Raw genomic sequence first — 25,070 nt, 5'->3', positions numbered from 1 at the left:
GACTCTGGAAAATATATTATGTGATGGTCCTCCCTTTTAAACTTTTGGAATGATCAACACAGTTTGTAGAAGGTGCAAACAAAGATGAGAAGAATTTCAGTGCAAAACCCCTACGATTTTATGAAAAGAGGTTGATGTAGGCATGCTACCCTGTTTCAGCATTCACATTAAGTATTTTTGATTGCATAATTCTTCTTTAGACATCAGAAAAAAAATTGTAATAGGATAGAGATTTTGATTACTGTTAATGTTTTCTAAGTACAGTCATATATTAAAGCACTTGGTCACAGCACTGTGAAAATATCCCCTTCTCATGGTAGAAATTACATTCAGTATTGCAGTTCATGTATCTTTAATAAGGCAGTCCATTTCTGTGCTGCTGTCTGTCCTCATGCTACAGAGCAACCGCAAAAGCTGTCATTACTGATCTATGTCCCTGAGCCCTGCAGCCAAGTGCTTTGATAACCTGTCATACTGGTACAATGGAAACAGTGTCCTTCAGATTCAGATCAATACTGATATCAATCATGTCTACAGCTGATAAGAGTGATCACTGTGCATGCAGAAACATGATCTGCATTGCAACTGAGATTTTTCAAGATTCTTTCCCTTCTCAGTTGAACAGAAACATTCTTCAAAATGTCTGCTTAATTTCCTTTATGCAGTGTGAGGCAACTAACTTGTTTGTTTGACAGCTGCAGAGACTGAACTTAATAACCTTTTTGTTTCAGACTGTATTCTGCTGAGGCTTCAGTACAGGTTTCGTTACACTCATTGCAATGGAGGCTGCTGATTATAAAATGTGTAAGGAGGATTAAGTCGCTGCAGTTTAACTCATGTTAAATATTTCTGAGAGCAGGCTGGTGCAAGCAGGGTTTGTGCATCATTTCATGGTGGTATTTTGTATTCCGCAGGGCAGGAAAATACAGAGTAAACTCCGTATTAAATTTGTCCTAAGTGCCTCAAGTACACTTAGTAATTCTGTGGTTTGGGTTTTGTCTGCTGGCAGTCACTTATGCATCTCCTAAGCTGCTCCACTCAGCAGTAGTCTCATAACTGTGCAATTAATGCACGGCTCCTCTTCCTCTGTGGCTAGAGTTAAGTTGTAACTTGATGCACATTAAAAAGCTATTTCAAATGAATGGGGAGGGGAAGATGATGAACAGTAGAGCAAATCTGCCAAATGGATCAAATAGGAATGTGCTGGAATAAGGCAAATTGTTATGCAAAGGAAGCAGGTGCTGAGAGATGTGTAAAGGACAGGCTAAAAACTCACCTGCCTTGCTAGTGCTTGGAAAACTGCATATGGAATATACAACAACTGTGCTCCACCTGCCCTTGCTGCAGAGGAGAAACCTGTTCAGAGGAAACAGGTATACTATACAGAACAGCCTGAGAAGATCCTCAGCATTGAAACAACTCATTTCAAAATCATTTCTGTTAGTGTCAGAAGATGACAATTCCTTCCATCCTTACACATAATCATAGCACAGCTTTTAGTTCTGTAAAATGGTAATTTTTGTACACATGGCAGTCGAAGTTTTAGGGACTTCTTTGTAGTGTGGCACTGGAGCTGCTGAGTAACAGCTCTCTTGCCCCATTCTGGTAGGTCTCAGTGGTATGTCCATTGCAGACCATCAGCATGTGGTCAAGAGGTTCACACAAGTTACAGCATGTATGGGGAAACTGATTGATCTGATTAACTTTAGTCACTGAGGGAGTTCAAAGCTTACTTCAAAAAACTGAGTCAGTAGTTCCTTTTAACATCCTTGTAGTTCAGACAATTGTTCATGGGTTTCCTTAGATGCTACTCATCTGTAATATGTTTAGGAATTCAAGTTTGTTTATAGGAAAAAGTATGAAAATTGAGAGGTATTTAGAAGTCTACTCTCTATTCCCCCATGTTTCTGCATTCTTTGTAATTTTAAACATAAAAGAAAACCTTAGGAAATGGAAGCAGTGGAAAACGTTGGCAGAAAACCACAGCAATTTGGGACTCTGAATTTCTGTGAGTGTCAGATGTGCCAATGGAGGAAACACTTCTATTCCTTGAAATAAAATCCTTACCAGCAATGCTTTGATATCATTGTTTGGGATCTGACTGTCCCCTGAAAGTAACTATTTAGGCAAAGAGAATTCTGTAAGATACTGTGTCAGATGCCAGCAATGTGAAGTTCCTGTGAAGTCACCTGAGTAATTTACATTTTCTCAGTCACTGTCAAAAGTAATTCAGAGTCTGATGCTAAAATGATTTAAGCAGAAGAAAGGTAGAATCTCTGATTCTGATTCTGATCACTGACTTATGTAAAATACACAGAATGAAAAAAATACGTTATGCATTTCTCTACATTGCTTCAAAATCTCTTGTACTTATAACACAAAATTATGTTTTGAATTCTAGGAGTAAGATAGGATCTACCCTACTGTGAATCTGTAGCCCTCACCTGGTTTCATCATAAACATTCTGTGGTTCTACGATAAAATATCTAAAAATGTATTTTTAATAACTCTTCATAATGACTCTTAATAACTCTTGCTAAATGCTGAATATGATTGCAAATGTGAAGATCATAGAACCATAGAATGGTTTGGGTTGGAAGAGACCTTTAAGATCATCCAGTTCCAACTCCCCTGCTATGGGCAGAGACACCTCCCTGTAGTCCAGGTTGCTCAAAGCCCCATCCAGCCTGGCCTTGAATGCTTCCAGGGAAGGGGCATTCACAACCCCTCTGGGCAAGCTGTTCCAGTGTCTCACCGTCCTCACAGTCTAAAATTTCTTCCTAATATCTAGGCTAAATCTACCCTCTGTCAGTCTAAAACCATTTCCTCTCATCCACTACATGCCCATTCAAAAAGTCCCTCCCCAGCTTTCCTATAGGCACTGATCAGGTACTGGAGGGCTGCTAATGAGGTCAGCCTCAGCTCTCTCAGCTTGTTCTCATAGGATAGATGTGAATTTGTTTTTAAATTGCTGGTTTCAGTATTAGCAGTTTGCTTTTGTGGAAGTGGAGGACAGTAGTAATTGGTGTACATCTCCCTTATGTTTCTCGGATTTGTGTCATTTGAGAAACTGATGTTGTATAATCTTGGTTACCTGTGCTTTGAATAATTCCAGGTAATGAATGCTATGTACTTTTTTTTTTCAGTCACCCAGCATGGGCACCCTGATGGGAGTGTATTTACCTTGCATGCAGAACATTTTTGGGGTTATTCTCTTCCTTCGGCTGACTTGGATGGTAGGAATGGCTGGTGTTCTTCAGTCCTTCCTGATTGTATTACTCTGCTGCTGCTGTGTAAGTATATAGCTAAAACAATGCCTGGCATGTAACCCCTGTGAAACTGTCAAGAAACTTGGGGAGGCTTCTTTGTAGATGTATGTGTAGTGAAAAGCCAGATTTATGCTAGGCTCTCCTGCTTTGTTTGATAGGCATGTGATTTTTATTTTTAATGTATGTGTGATAATATTTCTAAACTGTCAAGCTATTTCTAGTGTAGATACAGTTAAAAAAAAAGAAAAAAAGTGGTGTTGGTTCTGCAAACAGTTTTTTTCTGTCTGTCTCAGACTGCCTGCCTTGCTGCAGAAGCCTCTGCCAGAATTCCAGCTCTGTGAAGGGAGGGATGCCTATTCTGTTACTGTGCTTTGTCTGTAGACAGCCATTGCTTGACCTGATACAACAGGCATTTCTCAGGCAAAAGCCTTAACAGCACGATGATTAAATTCCTGCTAACTCTTGTTTTCTTTCAGATAATGACCTGTCAAGGTATAATAAATAGAAATATTGTGGCAGGTTTACTCTAACAAGGAATAAGTTGAAATTTGGATATGTTGTTGACCCTATTAATTCCTTTTTCTTGTTTTTGCAGACTATGCTGACAACCATATCAATGAGCGCTATTGCTACGAATGGTGTTGTTCCAGGTAAGTGTAGTCTGATGCTTCTCATTAGTGGAAAAAAATGTTGCTGTAAGCTATTAACATGATTTATTCCAGATACATTTGATTAAGTCAGGATACAGAGCCTGAATTAATACCTAGTATTCCTCTTCAGTATCAATTAGGCAAAATATTTGATTTTATTTATCACTGTACTGATAAAAAAATTGAAACCTTAGAAAAGCAGATATGCACTATAGTTCTGTACATTTTTGTTGTTGTAGTAATCAAGAAATGACAATTTTACTCTCACATCTCTTGTTTCATAGCTGGTGGCTCCTATTTCATGATATCCAGGTCATTAGGCCCAGAGTTTGGTGGAGCTGTAGGGCTGTGCTTTTATTTGGGAACAACATTTGCAGGAGCGATGTACATTCTTGGTGCCATTGAGATTTTATTGGTGAGTAATACTGGAATAGTCATGATTTTAAGACAGCTGGCAGAAAATACTGCAGTATTCTTGTCCCATATTTGCATACACATTCATAAATCAGACCAGAAGGTCTCTAATTCACTATGGTCACTGTTGACCTTTTAAAGTTATACACACTATCGATATCTAGAATGCAAAGTCTACTGAAAACATGGATGAAAGTGTGACTAAATTAAAGACCCATGCTCATCACTGATAATGTTGGCTCTGTTGCCCTACTGAAATAGGGTTAGTAGCCCTTGATTTTTTTTCCTGTAAACTCAAGGATGGTTCCTGGTGAAGAGCATGCTGCAGTGATAAACATTTTTGGTATGGGAACAAGATCACTACAGTAGTATAGACAGAGTTCTGTTTCTGTGCTCCTTCAGCTTGCTTTCTTCTTATTTCAGACATATATTGTGCCACAAGCAGCAATTTTTTATCCATCCGGTGCCCATGATGCATCCAGTGCTATGCTAAACAACATGAGGGTGTATGGAACTGTATTCCTCATCTTAATGGCAGTGGTGGTCTTTGTAGGTGTGAAATATGTTAACAAATTTGCTTCCCTCTTCTTGGCCTGCGTAGTAATATCCATATTATCCATTTATGCTGGAGCTATCAAGTCCATCTTTGATCCACCTGAATTTCCGTGAGTAATATTTCTTCCTTGGTGGGGTATAGCTTTGACTACAGGTTTGGAAGATGGGATTCAATAGAAGTTACTTAAAACTTTATCCTAATACATTGTCAAAGTTTCTTTTTTGTGAATCATTTCAGATTATTTTTTAGCTGTATATAGTAATATATACTTGTATAGTATATGCAGAGCTTATGGAATAGAAATTCCTTGGGCTAAAATATTGTCACATTCCTTAACTGTTTCAATAGAACTAGACTGTACTGTTTGTGTACAAGATTGATGGAGGTTGATGTTTCTCTGCTTCCCACAAAGACAATCCAGTATCTTAGCCTACAGCTATTGAGTTACTTTCAGGCAAGAATTTATGCAATCCTCCTCAACAAGGAAGAGCGTGGCAGCTCCATTTTCCCCTGGCCAGTAAGAAACGATGTGCTGCCTTTGTGGTTGGAAACTGGTGGTGTATTGCAGTTGCTCCCTCAGAAGTAGAACATCTCTTGGGAATGAGGGAGGTATGATGAGTTCATGCCGAAGCTCCAGTGGAGCTTCCCTTTAATTTGAAAGTAGTTGAGTTTACTGCAAGAGAAGCTGTGCTCTGGAAGTATGTCCCTTGGCTTGTTAAGCTTGTGATAAGGATTCTTAAACTCAGAGCTGAAGCAGCAATAATGTGTATGCATGTGTTTTACCAGAAATGCAAACAGTATTTCCTGATATTGCTGGCAAGAGATGGAATATGGAAATAGAGCAGTTGAGGCTGCATAATTATTTACATTTCAGTGTTGTGACTGAGCAGTCGCAACCCTCAAGTGCTCCCTTGAGATATTTAGGGCCCAAAGATTATAGTAATGTACAACAATGGCAGGTTCACAGCTGTAAAAAAATAGTGTCTTCACCTCCCCTCATTATCTTTGTATTGTTCTTGAATGTACTCCCTGTCACCCTTCATTGGGCTGTACTCCTTTTTCTTTTATGGCAATAACTGGATATTGTGCTTATCTTTTATACAGGAGGCCAAGGCTCTAAATCCTAAAGAAGTGGCCTTGTGTCTTCCATTTTCTTGGCTTGAATGCTTGAGATCTGTGAACTAATACAACTTACTAAAATGGCAGAAAATAGTAAATTTTCACGCCCGCCCTGCTCTCAGTGAGCATTTTATGGCAACGGGAAGAGAGGCTGAATAAACTTCAATGGCAGCAGGCTGTTATTTATGTTGTATCACACTGTCTGTGGAACTGTCTTTAGAGATGTGTGTTAAAAATCTAGAATGCTGGAATAAAGTTAGGTGGTGAGGTGAATTACAACAGGCACTGGATGATTCCAGGAAAGATAAATATTATCTTCTGACAAGAAGAACGTTTGCTTATTGTGACTGATTGTATACTTCTAATTCTGAAGCTAAAATGTCAGAAATCACTTAAGTGCTGCTGCTCAGAAACTGGTATAACGCCTTTCACAGTATCTTCAGATATTCTTAGTATCTTCCATTCCTACAGTTCTGTTAAAATGAAAATAAAAATGTTGCTTAATGTTTCCCTTTCCTTATTTAATGTAAATTGATCCCTGTTGCCAAATTCATTAAATCACAATTTTGCACATCTCCCAAAATTGGTGGAAACATCCAACCTTCAAGCTAAACAGATGCATCGTCTTCTTCCTGCTACCACCATCTTTTTGAAGCTGAGAAATAATGTAGAAAACCAGAGCCACTTGAAGCTTCCATGATGGAAAGGGGGGTGATGGAGAAAGGCACATTTCATATTGTAGGTGCTGTATAATAACGCTGTTTTTTACGTTTTCCTTCCAGAATTTGCATGTTGGGCAACAGGACTTTGATAAGAGATCAGTTTGATGTTTGTGCCAAAACTATAGTTAAGGATAATATCACCGTGGCCTCTAAGCTTTGGGAGAACTTCTGCCACAATACAAACTTAACCACTGAGAACTGTGATGAATATTTTCTACTGAACAATGTTACGGAGATAGCAGGCATTCCAGGAGCTGCTAGTGGCATTTTAAAAGGTGTGGCTTCTAAAAATACAAAAATATATAACTTGTGCAAAAATAGTCCAGCATAATTCCATATGCTTTCCCCTATCTAAAGAGCAAACCAGTATAAATCCAGATCTCTGATAAATATTGCTGCTGTTAATTTGTGGTTGTGTGTATATGGAGATAGTTACCCATTAAAAAGGCTTAGTGTATTTCTGGGGATTAAAATTGCTATGAAGTTAAAAGAAAGTTACATGTAGTAATTTTAGAGGATAAAATGTGCTTAGATTTGTGTTGACCATTTGCATGTATGTCTTCATCTTGTTTTGTTTTTGAAAGCATGAAATAGAAACTTTCTTTCCCGTAACTTGCGTGTCTTAATCCGTGTTGTTCAGTGAATTGAATGAATTACATTTGTAATCTTCAGTAGTAGATTCACTGCAGTGAGAACAAGTCTGAACTGAAATATGCTTTACTTTTTTGTGGTGTGATGATGATGCTGAAGACAACTTGTGGAGCAATTATTTGGAGAAAGGAGAGATACTGGAGAAAGCACATCATCCCTCTGTTGATGTAGCAGGCCAGAAGAGCAACTTTCATCTGTATGTGCTTTCGGATATATCTACTTCATTCATGGTGCTCGTTGGCATCTTCTTCCCATCAGTGACAGGTGAGAATATTAGGGAAAGGGACACTGTGGGTCTCTAACCTTGATCTTATGTCCGTAATGTATTTTCAGGCATCATGGCTGGTTCAAACAGATCAGGGGACCTCAAAGATGCACAAAAATCCATTCCTGTTGGAACAATTCTTGCTATTGTCACCACGTCATTAGTCTGTATCCTTTTAAAGTCAGTACAGTCCTGGTGCATTGCTAGTGACTCGCATGAGTGCTTATGTATCTGATTTGTGGAACTGCTTTCAGGTGACTAAATTAGTGTGAGTATGATTGGTCTCCAACACAAAAAAAAAAGTTCTTAGTCTGGAAGCTAAATTGCTATCCTATGGTTTTCCAACTCCTTTTTTTTTGTGTGTTTTGTTTTGTTCTTTTGTATTTTAGTTGCTTTTCTTTGCTACATAATTGTCTGTAGCTTTTCAGACTATACGAACACAAATTCATATTTTTCTTAGGATGTAGTGGACTGATGAGAGAAAGCTTCATCCACAGAAATCATAAATTTCAGGTCCTTTAATGTCTTTTTGGTTTGAGTGACTTAAAGTAGTGTATGCTTTGTTGAGCACTTTAAGACAAGACAAACTAGTCTAGTTGTTTAGTACATCCCCTGCTGGCAGGTGTGGAAGTTTTACAATGACTGTACTCAGTAGTAAGCTCTGTGTTGCTGTGAATGACTCATAATTTCCAGTGAGAACAGAGCACTTTATTTGCAAATGATGAGGATGTTCCTCAATCTGGATTTCTAGGTGCTGAGTGTGGTCACAGGAAAAGCCTTTGTTCCAGTTGAAGATCTCGGGCTCCGTGTATGGAGCCATGGGAGCTTTGCTTAGGAAAAGCTGTCTTCTTAAAAATCTTTTTTCCTGCTAGAGGGATGTCTTTCAGCTTCAGCTGGCCATCGATTTCCTAAGCCCCAATTTATCAGGATAGGAGACTTTCTGAAAAAAAAAACAGACAACCCATTCCTCTAAGCTCCCACCCCAAGCAAACAAACAAAACCCCAAAATGATAAACCACCACCACCAAAAATCACTAATGGTAAGACCTTCAAAATAAAATTTTAAGAGCTTGCTGAATAAATGCCCCCAAGGGGTGCTTGGCTGCAGAGGTGCTTCTTCTGGATCTTCTGCTGTTTTGAAACTGTTTTTTGCCAGACCTTGCAAGTCAGGATCCCAGCTTTTTAGGAGCTGACTTTTCCATATGTTATTACTGGAGCTGAGCTTGTACTTAAACAAACAAAAAAAAACACAAAAAACCCAAACAGCCAACAGCAATAAAAATATTTCCTCTGAGTGTAATACCTATTAAACCAGTGTGGCCAAGCTTTAGTGTTATTTTCATTCAGAATGTAAATTCACATGTAAATATTATTACACCACCCAGTGGAAAGTTTGCACATAATTTCTAGGAGAAAACAGTGTTTCTTCTTTTCTTATACTTTGTATTTTTAAATTGTGTTTCAGAGATGGAAGTAGAGCTTATGATTTAAACATCTACATTTCAGTCACCAGATCAAAACCTTTCCTGGAATGCTAGAGCCAGGAAAATTGAATTATGTTATACTTCCCAGTGCAGAAATAGTAGAGTTTAATAACAAAATAAATATTCAAAGACTTATTGGTGATGTGAATGCCCTCAGAGATCACAACAGGAGAAAGTGCCGTCTGTTATTATTTGCCATCTGTTCAAAATATCTTCAGACACAAGAGGAGAAGCAGGAAAAAGTATTTTAATATTATTTTCTGTTCTATAGTTGTAGATTAAATTGATATTTACATGCAAGTTACTTCCTAGAAGGTTATCATCTTTATTGTAACACTTCAAGCAGTATTATTTAAAAATTGAAACTTAGAACAGTAACTGTTTGTCGCTTGTATTAGAAAGTATATATGAGCAGTGGGATGTTAATTTACTCACCAGTGGAAATAGTGTAGTTCAGATGCTTTAGGACAGAGGCAGATAGTGAACTTTCCCCAATACTTTCTAGTTTTCGTCTGCCATGTCTAAATAAATCCTGCTTCCTTAGCACGATCTGTACTCAAGACTTCAGTTGTGTATTGTTATTTGGAGCCTGCATAGAAGGTGTAGTCCTAAGAGATAAGTAAGTAACCATTAAGCTTTACTGCTTTAATACTGTACTTTCTTTTTCTTTTAGCAAGGAGTGCTGGTTTTCCCCCATCTTCTGTAATTATTGTTTTCTATTTTTGTGCCTTTACCTCTAGGTGACTTTTAAACCATAGTTGTATGTTTCTCACACATAAACCAAAATAAGAAACCCAACCAGACATCCATGACTAGATAAAGGTTAATATTTGGTTAACTCTGCCCCTAGATTATTTATTTAACATTTTTGTCTGTTCACTCATAATGATGTGTCCAGTACCAGAGCCTACAAGTACTTTTTATTTTTAAAGCTTCTCTCACACTGATTGTCTCATGCCTGTGGACAAATAGGGAAGTACATGTGAATATAATTAAGTCTGAGGGGAACAGCAAACAAACCAACCTACCAAATAAAAACACTAAATCTGCCTGTAGAATTGTCTGATGCTGGGTTGTGCTGAGTGTTTTCAAAATCTTTTTGTTGTTGTTGTTAAGAAATGCAGATCTTTCCCAATGCAAGTACGAAATTGCATACTGACAATGAAATAAGAATTTTATAATTTGTAATAAAAAAATCAAATTGCTGAAATTGGGTTATGGATGTTTGCTAGCTGTGTATTAGAAGTAATTGAGATTATTTGCTACTTTCTATCTTTCCCATTACAAAGAATATCGGATAGTTAATATTTGACATTTTCAAACTGACCAAGAAAACTGAACACGACTATCAAAATTCTCCTTTAAATGTTAGTGTCTTGCTGTTCCTCTCTGCAGGTACGGCGATGCAGTGAACAAGAACTTAGTGGTGGGCACCCTTTCATGGCCCTCTCCGTGGGTCATTGTGATTGGGTCCTTCTTTTCTACCTGTGGAGCAGGTCTACAGAGCCTTACCGGAGCCCCCCGGTTGCTGCAGGCGATAGCGAAGGACAACATCATTCCTTTCCTCTGGGTACATGTATAAAAAATGACACTCTGTACATAGTAACTAGCCAGTGATTTGACTTTATGCTCCTGGAAGTAAGATTTGTTTTCCCAGCATTCAAATGAAGGTCAATATTTTTTTTTTTTTCCATGCTCTGTTTTCCTTTGTTAAAAACTGGAATATTTTTAAAGGACTTTGAATTTACATATATGGTAATTTTGTGAACATTCACATCTAATTTGATGAACCAGGGAAAACCGTTGTAGTTAACTCCTTTCTTTAGATAGAGAACTATCTATCTTTAGATAGAGAATTCTATCTTTAGATACAGAAACTCCTTTCTCTTTAGATAGAGAAAAAAGTGTTAAGAAAATTATTACAGTTTCTCTAAATAGATTGCCTTTTTTTATTTTATACTTACGAAATATATGGAAAATGTACTTGATATCTAATGGTGAAAGTTGCAAATTGTTTCTGTTTCTTCAGGTTTTTGGTCATGGCAAAGCAAACGGCGAACCAACATGGGCTCTTCTATTAACAGCGTTAATTGCTGAGCTGGGAATCCTTATTGCTTCCCTTGACATGGTGGCTCCCATTCTCTCAATGTAAGAAGCAGGGCGGTTACTGTAAAAACAAACAAACAAACAAAGAACTGTGAACTGAAACAAAACACAGAAAACACGTGTTTGAGTTTTAGTCATTTGATTGTATGTCATAACCTTATCCTAAACTGGTAAAACAAATTACTGGAGCCCGAGTTCCTTTTTTATTATTTCTCTAACCTGTGGCTCTTAATATGAATCTATTTGTTTCAGTTCTGGAATGTTCTGTGGTTTAAGTATGGGCATATTTTCTTTGGAAAAATATTGTTTCCAATACAGAATGTTGTAAAAGATAGGGCTGATGTTGTAGATACGTTTCGATTTGTCCAATTAGAAGATCTAAGAACTGTATACTGATCATTCAGCTAATAAAAACTAAATGGTAGTCATACTTCGATAATAAATAATCCATGTTGTTATAGTCTGTCAATGTGTATGCTGAAAAGTGTTGTTGATGTTGTATGTTTGTTCCTGCAGGTTTTTCTTGATGTGTTACCTCTTTGTTAACCTAGCATGTGCAGTACAAACGCTTCTTAGAACTCCAAACTGGCGGCCCCGATTTAAATACTATCACTGGTAAGCAAATGTCCAGTGTGCTCAGCACCTGCTCTGTGATGTACAGCGTGGATCTGAGGAGAATCCTCTCCATGAGAGCTGTGGGCATGTTCTCTTTTCTGGATATTGGTTTTAGACAAGGGGACATCAGTGTAATATTCATAGTGGATCTGACCCAGATAATTAACGGAATGAGTTTTGCTCTTACAATGGGATACTGAAACTGCGGGAGACATAGGAGATTCTTTGGAAGCCATAGAATGTTTAAAGAAAAAGGAGGGAGTTAATAATTGAAGTTAGAATTTCTTTATGCATTTGCTTTTCTATCCCACTATTCACTAATATCTTTGCTTTTTGTTTTAGGGCTCTTTCATTTTTAGGCATGAGTATTTGCCTGGCACTGATGTTCATTTCATCTTGGTATTATGCTTTGGTAGCTATGCTAATTGCAGGAATGATTTACAAGTACATTGAATATCAAGGGTAAGTATTAACTGAATAGGAGATGGTAGGAAGAAGACTGGCTGTGTTACTTGTTAACTATCTCCAACCTGTATCTTAGTTAATGAAGGAATGGCACGGTCCAGAGAGTGACATAGAGGTTTTTCTTAGCAATATGTATATAATTTTTTCATTATTTTAATCGAAAGCCACTGAAATCTTAGGGACATGTTTTGTTAAGTCTCTGAAAAGGTTTGATTACTTATGTGGGTCACAAGAAGCAGAAACCCTGGTTGGGGACTTTTCCTTTCATTTACCACAAACAACTGCTTTGGGCCCAGGACAGCAGAAGGCAGACTGTTAATGTCTGATTAAATCTGGCTGGTATCGTTGTATAACCTGATTTTAGCAAATATTGAAATGCCTGTTGTTTATGCTTGGGAAACCTCTGGAGTGTTGATTACAATTACATGCAGGAAGGTGGTGTCATACACATTTGACTGAAATATTTGCATTTTGCTCATGTGATACGCATCACACATAGCTATACATATGTGCGTGTGATGCATGCTGTGCATCACAGTACTGAACTCATAAGGTAATAATTTCTCTGTGTTGAGATTGTGGATTGCATTTAAATGCTCATAAAAGTGAATGATGGCTAAACTGTGTGTTCTTCGCAGTGCAGAGAAGGAATGGGGTGATGGTATCCGGGGTCTTTCGCTCAGTGCTGCGAGATATGCCTTACTCAGACTGGAGGAAGGTCCTCCACACACAAAGAACTGGAGGTACTCATTTTAGTCGAGTAGTTTGCACTGATTTGATTGTCTGTGTACACATAAGGCATTAAATTGGATTCCAAGCAAGATTTTGGGGATCTGCGTGATTGAATTTAAATGCCCAGAATATCTATTCAGAAGTGGAACCTGTTAAAAGATTGCCACGTGCAGAGTTCCAGAGGCCTACTGTAATTTGCTGGGAGCATGAAGAAGTCACTGCTACCATTTGAGGCTTAAAAACTGACAGAGAGGCCAACGTTTCTCCTTCTGGCTTTGTATGTTAAGCCAGATTACAGAACTCTCCTCTGAGTTGTGTTGCACAGCTCTTGTCAGGCTCTGAACAGGAGGAGTAGGAATCTCCCTTTAAAAAAAAAAAAAAAGTCTGTAAGTCTTTTTGAACTTGCTTAACCTTAGCTTAAGAGAGAGAATAATGTAACTAATCTGTAAAAATATCTTAAGGAACAAAAAGCAGAATGATAAAAACATTTGTATTTCCCAAACTTTTGGCACAAGATAGATCTGGAGGGACAGCCTTTCTCACAGAGCACGTGCCATAACTGTGCTTAACAAAGCCTTGAAAAATCAACCATGTAATAAAACACTAATGAAAATCTCTTAAGCTAAGTACATGAATGGGTTTTATGACTGCCAAAACAATACAATTCCCTCAGTGCCTCAAATCTGCTTTGAATTGAGAGAAATAAATTATTAATTAAAGCCCTCCTAATGGAGGGGAGAGAGTGTAGTTATCAGAGTTAATATTCAGGTGCAATTAAAGTGATGAATGAGGCAGTTTTTCAGAAGTGTCTTTGTAATTTATTAATAAAAAAATTAATTCTCTTTCAATTTCTTCCAGGCCTCAGTTGTTGGTACTTTTGAAACTTGATGAAGACTTGCATGTAAAATACCCAAGATTGTTAACGTTTGCATCCCAGCTGAAAGCTGGCAAAGGTTTGACTATCATAGGATCAGTCATCCAAGGGAACTTCTTGGAAACTTATGGAGAAGCCCAGGCTGCTGAACAGGTCAGTGTGCCAAATCAGTCCCTAAAGGAATTTCATAATCTTTAATGGCAAAAAGCATATCAGTAAGACTTCCATGAAATACAGTATGAGCTGAGTAGTGCTACACTTGTTTGTTAAAGAGCTTGCAAACATTTCAGCTGTCAGTTTTCTTTGAAAATATAGGATGAATGCTTTCCAACCTGTAAAAGAAGCCTAACCGCATATAGCTGTCTTTATTTATGGAAAGTAATTACTCTGGAAGCTTATGTATGCTGATTAATGAAAGGAAGATGACTATTTAGTTTCTCAACATAACAAGAAACATTTCAGTGACTTTCAATTATTATAAATTAGCAAACATTGTATTTCTTTCTGCATGGTGATAAATTTATCTCAAAAAGCATTAAAAGATGGTCTTGAAAAATTGTTAATAAATCATTTAATCCTTCTCACTGTGTAAACCTGACATTATAGGCCTGCTTTCATCCGTGTCTTATCTGCATATCATTGTTTTCCCCAAAGGTTTTTGTACAGGAGCACTGTTAAAAAAGGAAAAATGAGTTCATAGGCCTACAGGTTGAAGGAGTTTAATTTTTAAACAAATAGAGGGCAGGGAGTTCTTGTGTGGGGTCTGTGGGATTCAAGTGGGGATTTAGTGCTTGTACACGTTAAATGAATATAACAACACATCAAACTACATATAGATATCTGAAACTGGAAATCCAAGTGAAGGTAATTAACTGTGCGTTTAAAAAGGTGGATGTTTTAAGATTAGAAAACGGAAAGTGGGGTAGGAACAGATACTGCTAACTGCTGCAGTTTTTGTGAGTAAGAGATTATAGCACAAACCCAAAAGAAAAGCTTGCCTTGTATCTTTGTATCAAATTGTGTTTGGAAGGGAACTTTGTGTGCTTCAGCATCAGGTATTATATACGAGTGGGCGTTTTCTCTTCTGTTTTGTTAAGGAAAGTGATTGAACTGAACTTTGTCTTAGGGCGTGTTTTACCTGTGGTCCTATGTATCAGGAGTGTACTTTGTAATCAAATGATAGACAAAGGCATGGAATTCTTCTTGCACATGAAGTTTTTCCTTGACTGTCTTCCAGACTATTAAAAATATGATGGACATTGAGAAGGTGAAAGGATTCTGTCAAGTAGTTGTAGCCAATAAAGTTCGGGAGGGAATTGCCCACTTGATCCAGTCCTGTGGGCTCGGTGGCATGAAACATAATACTGTGGTTTTGGGATGGCCGTATGGATGGAGGCAAAGTGAAGATCCAAGGTCATGGAAGACGTTTATAGGTGAGTTTTGAAGGTTTGATGGGACCAAACTGATGGCGCACCAAGGTGATTATTACACATACGTTACACACTGGGGATTTTAACTGAATTTTTGTGAAATTTATTATTATTATTATTTTTACAGTTTTTGTTTCTTCTGTTGATCATGAACTTCATGTTGAGTTAAGAAAGCTTAAGTCTTAAAAAAATAAAAGTGGTCTCATATACTACGTGGTATTGCTGGGGTTGTGTGTGCTGGATTTATGTTACAAAAGATGTAAATACAGCAAGTGAGGCTAAGCTCTGAGGGAATTAAAATCTTTCATGTGAGACCAGCTGATGAGATTAAGGAGAGGGGGGAAGTATGGCTATACTTTCAGGCAAAGCAATAAGCAAGTTGTCTGTAGATGATTTCTTACAAAACTGATTTATATTTGAAATATCATTTATTGTAGCAAGGAGGCCTATGAAAGTTCTTAAAAGATTGATTTAGTAGTTAAATTAATCTTTCTAATAAATGCTTCAAAATGATGGACTTGAGAGATACTGTTTTGGTGGCAAACTATTATTTTTTACCTAGATAATCTCTTTCCACGGGTGCTAATCTAGCCATCTTTACTATGGGAACTAGCACTGCCCTTGCCCTATCACTGTCATTCTCCTGTTGTCTCAGATATCCAACTACTTAACAGACAAATTAGAACATCTGCTTCTTCCTTGTATTTAGCTTTGAAGATCACAGCCTTTATTTCAGACATGAAATAGGGCTTGTGTTCCTGTAAGTCTATTTTATCTTAGCTGTGTCGTTTGTCTGATCTGTCTGTGCAAGCCTCCCATTATGTACTTTTCTTTATGTAGGTGATAACTTTTGTAGTTTACTGACATTTGCTTATTGAGTGTTGTTTTTTTTTGTTTGGTTGTTTTTTTTTACTGTAGATGACTCTGGCAGAATTGGAGATAACTGTTTGTTCTTTGTTCTTTCCCCTCTTGGCAGGTACTGTTCGTTGCACAACTGCAGCCCATCTGGCTCTGCTGGTTCCCAAAAACGTGTCTTTCTATCCCAGCAACCATGAGCGTTACAATGAAGGCAACATTGATGTGTGGTGGATTGTGCATGATGGAGGCATGTTGATGCTTCTTCCTTTTCTACTCAAACAGCACAAAGTAAGGAGCTTAGAAAAAGAATGTTTGTTACCAATTACTTTAGTATGCATTACTGTAAAGAAAAAGGGCCTAGTAGCATTGTTTGCAGAGATAAACAACAGTAGTTATATTGGTAAGCTCATTTCATAAAGCAGAGTGTTATTAAATCAAATATATTGAGAACTCACGTTCTCTCACCAGGTTTGGAGAAAATGCAAGATGAGAATTTTTACTGTGGCTCAGATGGATGACAACAGCATCCAGATGAAGAAGGACTTGGCTACTTTCCTCTATCAACTCCGAATAGAGGCAGAGGTAGAAGTGGTAGAAATGGTAAGGGACTTGAGCCTGTTTTTCACTTCATGATGGAAATGATGGTGTCTGATTATGACTTGAGAGCAATATTTTTTTCTTATTTCTGCAGCATAATAGTGATATTTCAGCATATACTTATGAGAGAACTCTTATGATGGAGCAGAGGTCTCAGATGCTGAGGCAAATGAGGCTGACAAAAACAGAGCGGGAAAGAGAGGTATGTCATTTGTGGTTGATTACTGTGGGCTGCTGAGGTGCATGACGCAGTGCCTTCCGGGTGCTGTTTTATAATAGCTGCTTCTAAATTAAACTCCTGTATTCTAAAGTTAAAAGGAAATACCTTTGGTGTAGCGTTTTGTTTCCCAGAATTGCTTGTTGTCACTGAATAGCCTTGCTGCACATGCAAACCCATGTTAGAAATCGTCTGTTTTAGGAAAAAACATTCCAGCATATAAGCTGCAGAAACAATTTATGTTGTTCCTGTTTGCAATGCAGATGATGCTCAGTGATGTGAGGATGTAAGTCTGAACCCAATTTTGACTTTTATTTTGCTTTGTGTGGAATGTCTGAGGCTTGTCTCAGTTTATAGAATAATCCGTTTTCCTTCTGGAAGCTTCACTGTAGGTTGGATTGTTAGCCTTCAAAGTATTCAGTCTTAGTTTTGTGCATGCATTTGTCCAACTTTTTGTCATCAGTTTTGTGTCAAACACTGGTTGTTTCAGATCATGTCATGATGTGAGATGGAGAGCCTTTTTTTTCTTTTCTGTTGTATAGATACAGGCATCCGTTAGACTGAATTCTGCACGGCTCACAATCATCTAAGTAGTTTAAAGTCAGGTTATGTAGGATTTTTAGTTAGGGCAGGCATTTAGTACTGAGCTGTACTAGGCACTAAATTGACTGCACATAATAAAAGATGCAATAGAACAAAAAGTCTTTCATTGCTTAGAAAGAACTGTAAATGGTAAAACAAACTCTGAGTTCACCTTGTTGTTCACGTGCCCTCTAGGCTCAGCTAGTAAAGGACAGACATTCAATAGCACGTCTGGAAAGCTTGTACTCAGATGAAGAAGATGAGGGGGACACTGTGCCTGAGAACATTCAGATGACCTGGACAAAAGAGAAATGTGATGCGGAGAAGCGGAACCGAGGCAGCGCTGTGGGGAGCTTTAGAGATCTCATCAGCATTAAACCGTGAGTCTTGTCAGAGTCAATGGTTTGCACCTCCCCAAAGTCTAGTTGTGCTATGAGTTCATCATGTTTCCCTTCTAATCCTTGGTTTAGACTTGGACAGGAAACATTGAACCTGACTACTGAAAAGACAGCAGTTAGCATCTGGAGAAATTTCTAACATATGAAATCTGGCACATATGCCTCAGTATTTTACTTGATACAGTCCATTCTGAACCAGAGATATTAAAGCCTATTCTTTCCTCCTGCCCCCCAAGTACATTAACAAAACACACTCTCAAAGAAACAGACTGATAATTTCACGGATCTAATGGCAATTAATAAAAGGCTGATAACTTCACTGACCTAATATCAAATATGGGTGTTTAATACAGCAAGGAAGAGGCTGTGAGGATGATGAGTGACTGAATAGAATATGTTTGTGATTAAAACCCTTTAAGATGAATTTATTGTTGAAAGAGTATGGACATACAACAACCATTTTAGTGTTACTAGGTGTGCACCACCTGAATAGCTAGAAGTAAATCTCATGGTGGCTTAGTATAAAAATATGTTAATATCCTGTGATCTCTTGATGTATTGCATCTTGCATGAAGAGTTCATCCCACCAGCTTTGCATACTTGACAAAATTACAGGTTTTTCTTGGCAATAAGTAGGGGAAGAAGCAAAGGTGGTTTTGCTGTGTCTTTTTTTTAATCAAAATACCTGTCCCAGTGGAAGAGCAAGACGATTTTTTAACGATAGCTATAGACAGGACTGAGAGGGGTGATGAACTGAAGCGTGTCGTAACTGAGAGGAAAAAGTGAGAGTTCTGTTTATGAAAAATATTGTTTCTGTAGCTTCTTCAAAGTATCCTTTTCTCCTTTCCTATTTGAATGGGGCGAGAAATGCTGTGATAAAGCAGTGAGGAATCAAATCTGCTCTAGGGTGAAATCATATATAGTTCATACACTGTAGAAATTCTGCTGAATTTGGTGTTAACTGCCTGTACTTTTTCCTCTTCCATGCTTTCAGAGAGTGGGAAAACTTGTAAGTTTGTTATTTAACGTAGAAGTGCCTTAAGATGATTGAGGGAACACTTTGTTATCTCAACTAAGAGCAGGAAAAATCTATGCAATTATGGAAGGAAAGAACAGAAAATGAGTTAGGTTTAAGCAGTCTTAGCAATGGTTTTAAAGGGAGCAGGATTAGCCACGTAAGCTAACTATCATCATAAATAACACGTAACAAATTGTAAGTGATGCAGACAAATCATGGAGAAAAACCAAACAATTACAGGTCTGAACCTTTTTTCTTAAGCAAAGTGTCGCAAACTGTGGATCCTTCCTCAACACTGCTATGTTGTTATTTCTGGCAGTCTGTGGACCCTTTAAAAAACAAACAGAGCAATAACAAAAAACCCTTTCTCATAGTGTACACCTTCACATCACTGGAAAGATGCAAGTTTTGAATGTCACTTCATAGAATACCAAACCTTTAATTTTCCATTACTTTTCTAAAACTATATATATCAACTATATATAGTTAATAGCAGTGCATTGTTTCTGGTGCTGGTTTCTTCCACGCTTCCTGTAAACATAATCTGGTGCCTCTCTGTGTTGTCTGTGGCTTCCTGAAGCTGACATGGTGAAGACAGAGGATGTCCTTGCTCTATGTTAAATAGGAACTTGAAATAACAGCAGTAATTTGAAGTGGATAGACTGCTGTTAGTATAACAAATATTAATCATACTATTGCATCTTCTATTTTCTGTATATATAAAATACTTCTTGCAAAACTAAATATTTGGAAGAGCAGCAAGGTTACTAAAGGCTTTTTAACTGAATCAGGAAAACTGCGTGTTCATATTCAGTCTGTCTACTAATACCTTGTTTTAATGCATTAAAATGAAGAAACAAAACAAGTGGGAAATCCTAGAATCCTCACAACTGGAAATATATTTGCCTTTTTGTCAGTCTATTTCTGTTTTGCTTTCCCTTTTTCAGTACCAAAATAATAATTGATTTCCTGTAGGAAGGAAACAGTTCCTGACTCAGAATTCCTAACTGATACTTTCCAGTTCTATTCCTGTGTGAATTGATGTTATTTTGTGGTGATATATTCTGATAAATTGATAATGTGCCTACATACAGAATTAATTGTGTGCCAGGATTCTGAAAGAGCAGGCTTGTAAGGTCATTCTGCACCTATTTTCTTGTCTCCCACAATTTCTGAATCAAGTGGCTGATCAGATTTGAAAGCATGATTGTGATTTTAAAGATCAGATCATAGGGCTTTTTTTGCAAAGAACCAGGCAGAGAGGTTGATTAGTGTCAAACTGAAGTAAAGGTTAAAATCTTTATTAAACACCAGTAAAGTCCCATAAGCAGGCATGCATCCAGCCATTCGTAGTGTAGGAAGCTGTAGCAAACCAGGCTTTTTCTGGAGATGTCAAATGCTGTTCCACACAAAAGGACAAGTCCACTCACAGAGAGCACGGATGGAACACAATGCTGCCCTCCTGTGCCTTCATTCTGATGAATCTGAGTAAACTGGTGTTCTGGTACTGAGCCATGGGAGGTCTGTGCTGCCACAGGAGGGGATCTAGAGGAGGCTGCCAGAAGTGTGAAGACTTTGCAGTCAGAAGCACCCATGGTCAAAGAGCACGTCCCCTCGGGCGAATGTGTTTTCAGCTTCTTGTGAGAGCTCTAGATCTTTATAAAACGTGCTTCCCAAAGAGCAGCATAACTTCAACACTTGGAGACCTAACTCCAGGGATCTTAAGATGGATGGGCTGGCAGTATCTGAAGGACTTTGTGAGATCTTTTTAGTATCTGTGTCATTATTTGAAGAAATGTACTGTTGGTTGCGTTGACACTGAATGGGGTATTAAGGAGACCTTAAGGTACGCTTTTAAGGACTTCTTGGACATTCTGTTTTTCATGCATGTTTCTAACAGGAAGTCCAAATGTGCTTTTCTGCAGGAACCAATCTAATGTCCGAAGGATGCACACAGCAGTGAAGCTGAATGAAGTTATTGTTAATAGATCCCATGATGCCAGACTCGTTCTCCTGAATATGCCTGGTCCTCCGAAGAACACTGATGGTGATGAGAACTGTATCCTTTCAGTCAAGGCCTGGTCCACATGCAAATGTTTTCTTTAATGTGTGTTCTTGAAGTTGTTTTGACACAAATGTCAGACTGTAATAAATGACAGTTTCCACTGAGTGGAGAGTACTTGCTTGGGGCTGCAACGTAGTAGTTGCTTAAAGTAGAATTTGCTCTGAAAGCCTTGTGGATTTGAAATCAGTGTTGTCTTGATTCTTATTTAACGTAATTTACCAAGTCCTTGCAAGTCTTGCTTGTGCAACAACATGCAATTCATTGTGATTGTTTTATCACTAGAGGAAAGGGTCAACAGTTTGACAACACTTAACATGTTCTAGGGAAGGAGCAAAAGCTAATTCTGAAAGGCATATGGACAGTGTCATTTAGATGCTGGGGCCTGCATCAGGGAATGAAGTCTACAGTGCTGACTTTGGAGATTAATTCTCAATAGTGGATGTAGCAGATGTTTAAGGAGGCATTCACAGTAGTCAGTGCTCTGAATTCAGGACAGTGTCTGAACTTGAGTGAGCAGGAAGTGCTGATAGAGAGGGCGTATCTCAGGTATATTCTCTCACAACAGAATGTGGAAGTTTAGCTGTGAATGCAATGCTCTGGTACAATTAAAATTCAAACCTACAGTATTTAGATACCTAGAAGAATACTTGCACCGTGCCTCTAAGCAAGGCCAGAGCTGGGGATTGCAATCTGCAAAGCCTCCTGGCATTCTAGTTTTCTGCCCATTGCTTCTCTGCAGCCTTGGTTTGTACTTTCATGTTAGCAAGCCTTTCTTTGAACTGTGCCAAAAATATGTGTATCGTGTATGTATTGAGTTGTGAATCACAGACCAAATGATTGTAGTTTTCTCCTGACTCTGGAGGGAAACAGTGGTAACAGTTGGCACACAACAGCTTGCTGGCTGAAGAAGAGAGAAAAACACTCCACAGCATAAGGTTGTTTCAAGCACAGCTGCTACAGCTGCAGGAGAGATTTTGAACTTGAGGCTCTGAGTAACTTTGGGTGATGCTACTTCCTCCTCCAGCCATCCCTAGAGAGGCTGAGCCCTTGTGACCAAACAGCATGCAGTATTCACAAACAACAAGTGAGAGGAAATGTCTGTGTGTCCTGGTGCTCAGATCATTTTGCTGGGGAAGTGAAAGAGTCTTGCTTTCAAAAAACTCTTAAAGTTTATATTATAAGAGTTCCCTAACTCAGTCCTATTGCCACCTTATCTATATTTAGAAGGATGAATACAGGTGTATCAAATTGAGTCCTGGGTTGAAATAAGTATAAACTTAAAAGGACTGCTCAGAGTTCTGGTTTTTCGTTGCCTGTAACATTCTGAATCCAATGTTTTACTACAGTTCTGGAAGGGGGGAGGCTAATCACTGTGCATTCTGATTTTAACACTTCTTTGTCCTTGACTTTCCTGAAACAGACATGGAGTTTCTTGAAGTCTTGACGGAGGGTCTGGAGAGAGTATTACTTGTCAGAGGAGGTGGACGAGAAGTCATCACAATTTACTCCTGATTTAGTGCAAATTTCTAACGCTGGCCTACATTTACCTTATTGGTGATAACGGACATTCCAGTTTTAATTGGAGAAGAAGAAAAGGTTTTTCTGCCTAACTTTCTCCTCATCCAGTTCTGTTCATTGTCTTTCCGTTTGCAATTTACATATCTTTTGGGGTTCAAGTGTTGTTACACCATCCAATTAGCAACATAATTTAATTGTGAAGCTGCCACGTTATTCAGTTTCTGCTTTGATACTCCAGCATTTGTGCATGTAGTTTTACCATTAAACCTGTTTTTGGACACCACTGCCATGTGCAGTATTTTTAGTAACTGTATGTAAAGTTAGGACGTGAAAGCCAGTTACTGTAAAAAGATTTTAAAAGCTTTTTATATTAGGTTTGGGGAATAGAATAACATTATATAGCAGCTAGTTTCTGCTGAAGTTCAGCTATAAAGCATTTTCTAAGAGCACACTAAATTGTAAGAGAACTGAAAAAGCTTTTTTTTTTTTTTCTTCTGGGTTTATTTCCAGAACTAAACTCTCAGTATTGGATAAGAATTTATACTTTTAATACATTTATTGATAGAGATTTAAATAAATTATATTGATATAGTTGGAATTATGTATGTAGCTTGCTACAAATTGTGTTGCTTCTGAGACTTGAGGTTCTGTGAGGCCAGATCCCTATTTATTTTTGTATTTATTTGTCAGAAATAATGGATACACAAGGCTGCTTAGGAATACAGAGATCTCGTAATAAATTTTGAATCATCAGTTGATTGAAGGACCAGTCCTGTGCAGTTCCTCCATGCTTTAAATTTCTTGCAGACCATCCATCAAAGTACATTGAACATGTTGGAGTCCCGTGTGCAGAGCCAAGTGCTGTGCTACACGCACAGTGATGGGATTGCATTTGCACAAGTATGAGGGACCTGCTGCTTCATTGTATGCTTTGTTCTTAGAGGAAAAGGAAGAAAAGATGACCTTTATTAACCAATAAGTCTCTGGAGATTTTGTCAAGCCCATTGAGTTGTACTTTATGTACAGAACATTCGTATTTTTTCAATAAAATGTTGCATATACTTTGAACCTATTCTCTGTTCTGTGTGCTATAGTGAATTGCTTGGGAATACTGTATCTGTCTTCACCTTACAGAATTTCTGTGATCTGATTTCAGTGCTTCTGTTGAGTCAGATCCAGACTGTGCAGAGGAATGTGGTGCAGAGGGGTTGGTGTTTGCCCAGATGGCACAAGTGCTGCTCTGTGGAGGTGCCAACTTAGTCTTGAAAGCCTGGTGTTGTACTGAAGTGAGTAAAGGCTCGTGGGTCTGGAGCTACTGCCTTATTAAATAGCTGAGATCTACTCGATGCCTATAGACCATGAAACACAAATGAGACATTGTGCCCTCAGGAGTTCTAGCTGTGTGGGAAAGCAGTGATCCTTTACATTGGATGATTGTGCGTTGACCACTATGGGATGGTTTAGTAGTATGGGGAGAAAGATCAGGGTTGACACACTGCTCTGATCTGTGTGATCTTGCTGATTGATATGCTTAGTTCCGTCATCTCAGTTGTAATAGTGTTCCTGGTTGTTTCACTTTGTAACAGCATTTCTAAGGCAGAAATCTAGAACTAGGCAGATTTTTATCTTAAATAAGAACGATATAATAAAGTTTTCTTTATGTAAGAGTTTTATAGTTCAGGTTCTCTCTGGGAAATAGGACATACTAGATGGGAGAGGGATGGTGTTGGTATGGAGCAGATTCCAGCAGCAATACAGCCAGAAAACATCTTTAGGGTGAGCTCTACCGAATTAATATTCTTCAAGAACAGTCTTTGGTCAAGTTTTGAAAACAAAAACTGATTTCACTCACGTTCTTAAGGCAATTGAAAGAATAAGGAAAAAAGGAAAGAATAAAGCTCTCTTATTTGTAAATAAAAAGTTTTGTAAAGAGATCATTTTTACATTTTTGGATGAGTAATAGTAAGCAAATTAACAGTAAGTTTTAACACTTACTTGCAAGTATTCTATAGAAATGGTAATGTTTACAAAATCATTTTATTCCTCTGACTTTTGTGGGTCCAGCTATGAGGTATCTATTTTCTTTCACCAAATCTAAACTTAGAATAAAAACATGCTGGGACATGCATACACTTTGTCCTCGTGAAGTTTTATGCATTTGGATGGCATAACTCCATCTCATAGATGGATTTCAGTGCCATCTACTGCCTTACCTACGTAGCCTGTTGTGTTTTTGGTGTGTTTTTAGTATCAGTAATCAAGTGAACATCCTTACTGATGCAGTAGATGGGGTTCTCTAGGGTTATTCTATGCCATGTGGATAAAAACTAATTCAGTACTTTATGAATACTTATGATTTAGTCGGTTCTAATTAGGTAAGGTATCCTTCTATATAGTGGATTTCCTTTGGAAAGGGTGTGTTGATGTAACCTGGAAGTAGCTTGGAAAAGGTCAAGGAAGCAAAC

General features: G+C 38.0%; 1 protein-coding gene across 3 annotated transcripts in view; it reads left to right on the top strand.

The window, feature by feature from the left end:
- The window catches only part of SLC12A4 (solute carrier family 12 member 4), a 47,275-nt gene extending 23,602 nt beyond the window's left edge, over nt 1-23,673 (top strand). For all 3 annotated transcript variants that reach the window (XM_048958404.1, XM_048958406.1, XM_048958405.1), the window contains exons 4-24: nt 3,147-3,293; nt 3,865-3,919; nt 4,204-4,334; nt 4,757-4,998; nt 6,791-7,005; nt 7,481-7,645; nt 7,715-7,813; nt 9,692-9,749; nt 10,526-10,700; nt 11,160-11,278; nt 11,753-11,851; nt 12,194-12,313; nt 12,955-13,059; nt 13,907-14,075; nt 15,160-15,355; nt 16,329-16,498; nt 16,679-16,810; nt 16,902-17,009; nt 17,802-17,986; nt 20,948-21,081; nt 22,508-23,673. In XM_048958404.1, coding sequence (XP_048814361.1) covers nt 3,147-3,293; nt 3,865-3,919; nt 4,204-4,334; nt 4,757-4,998; nt 6,791-7,005; nt 7,481-7,645; nt 7,715-7,813; nt 9,692-9,749; nt 10,526-10,700; nt 11,160-11,278; nt 11,753-11,851; nt 12,194-12,313; nt 12,955-13,059; nt 13,907-14,075; nt 15,160-15,355; nt 16,329-16,498; nt 16,679-16,810; nt 16,902-17,009; nt 17,802-17,986; nt 20,948-21,081; nt 22,508-22,599 — 2,916 coding nt within the window. In that variant the 3' untranslated portion in view covers nt 22,600-23,673. The remainder of the gene's footprint in view (nt 1-3,146; nt 3,294-3,864; nt 3,920-4,203; nt 4,335-4,756; nt 4,999-6,790; nt 7,006-7,480; nt 7,646-7,714; nt 7,814-9,691; nt 9,750-10,525; nt 10,701-11,159; nt 11,279-11,752; nt 11,852-12,193; nt 12,314-12,954; nt 13,060-13,906; nt 14,076-15,159; nt 15,356-16,328; nt 16,499-16,678; nt 16,811-16,901; nt 17,010-17,801; nt 17,987-20,947; nt 21,082-22,507) is intronic.
- The last annotated feature ends 1,397 nt before the right edge of the window (nt 23,674-25,070 follow it).

This window comes from Lagopus muta, chromosome 12, assembly GCF_023343835.1.
Source record: "Lagopus muta isolate bLagMut1 chromosome 12, bLagMut1 primary, whole genome shotgun sequence".
In the NCBI taxonomy this organism is placed as follows: Eukaryota; Metazoa; Chordata; class Aves; order Galliformes; family Phasianidae; genus Lagopus; species Lagopus muta.
This window is presented reverse-complemented; position numbering and strand designations above follow the sequence as displayed.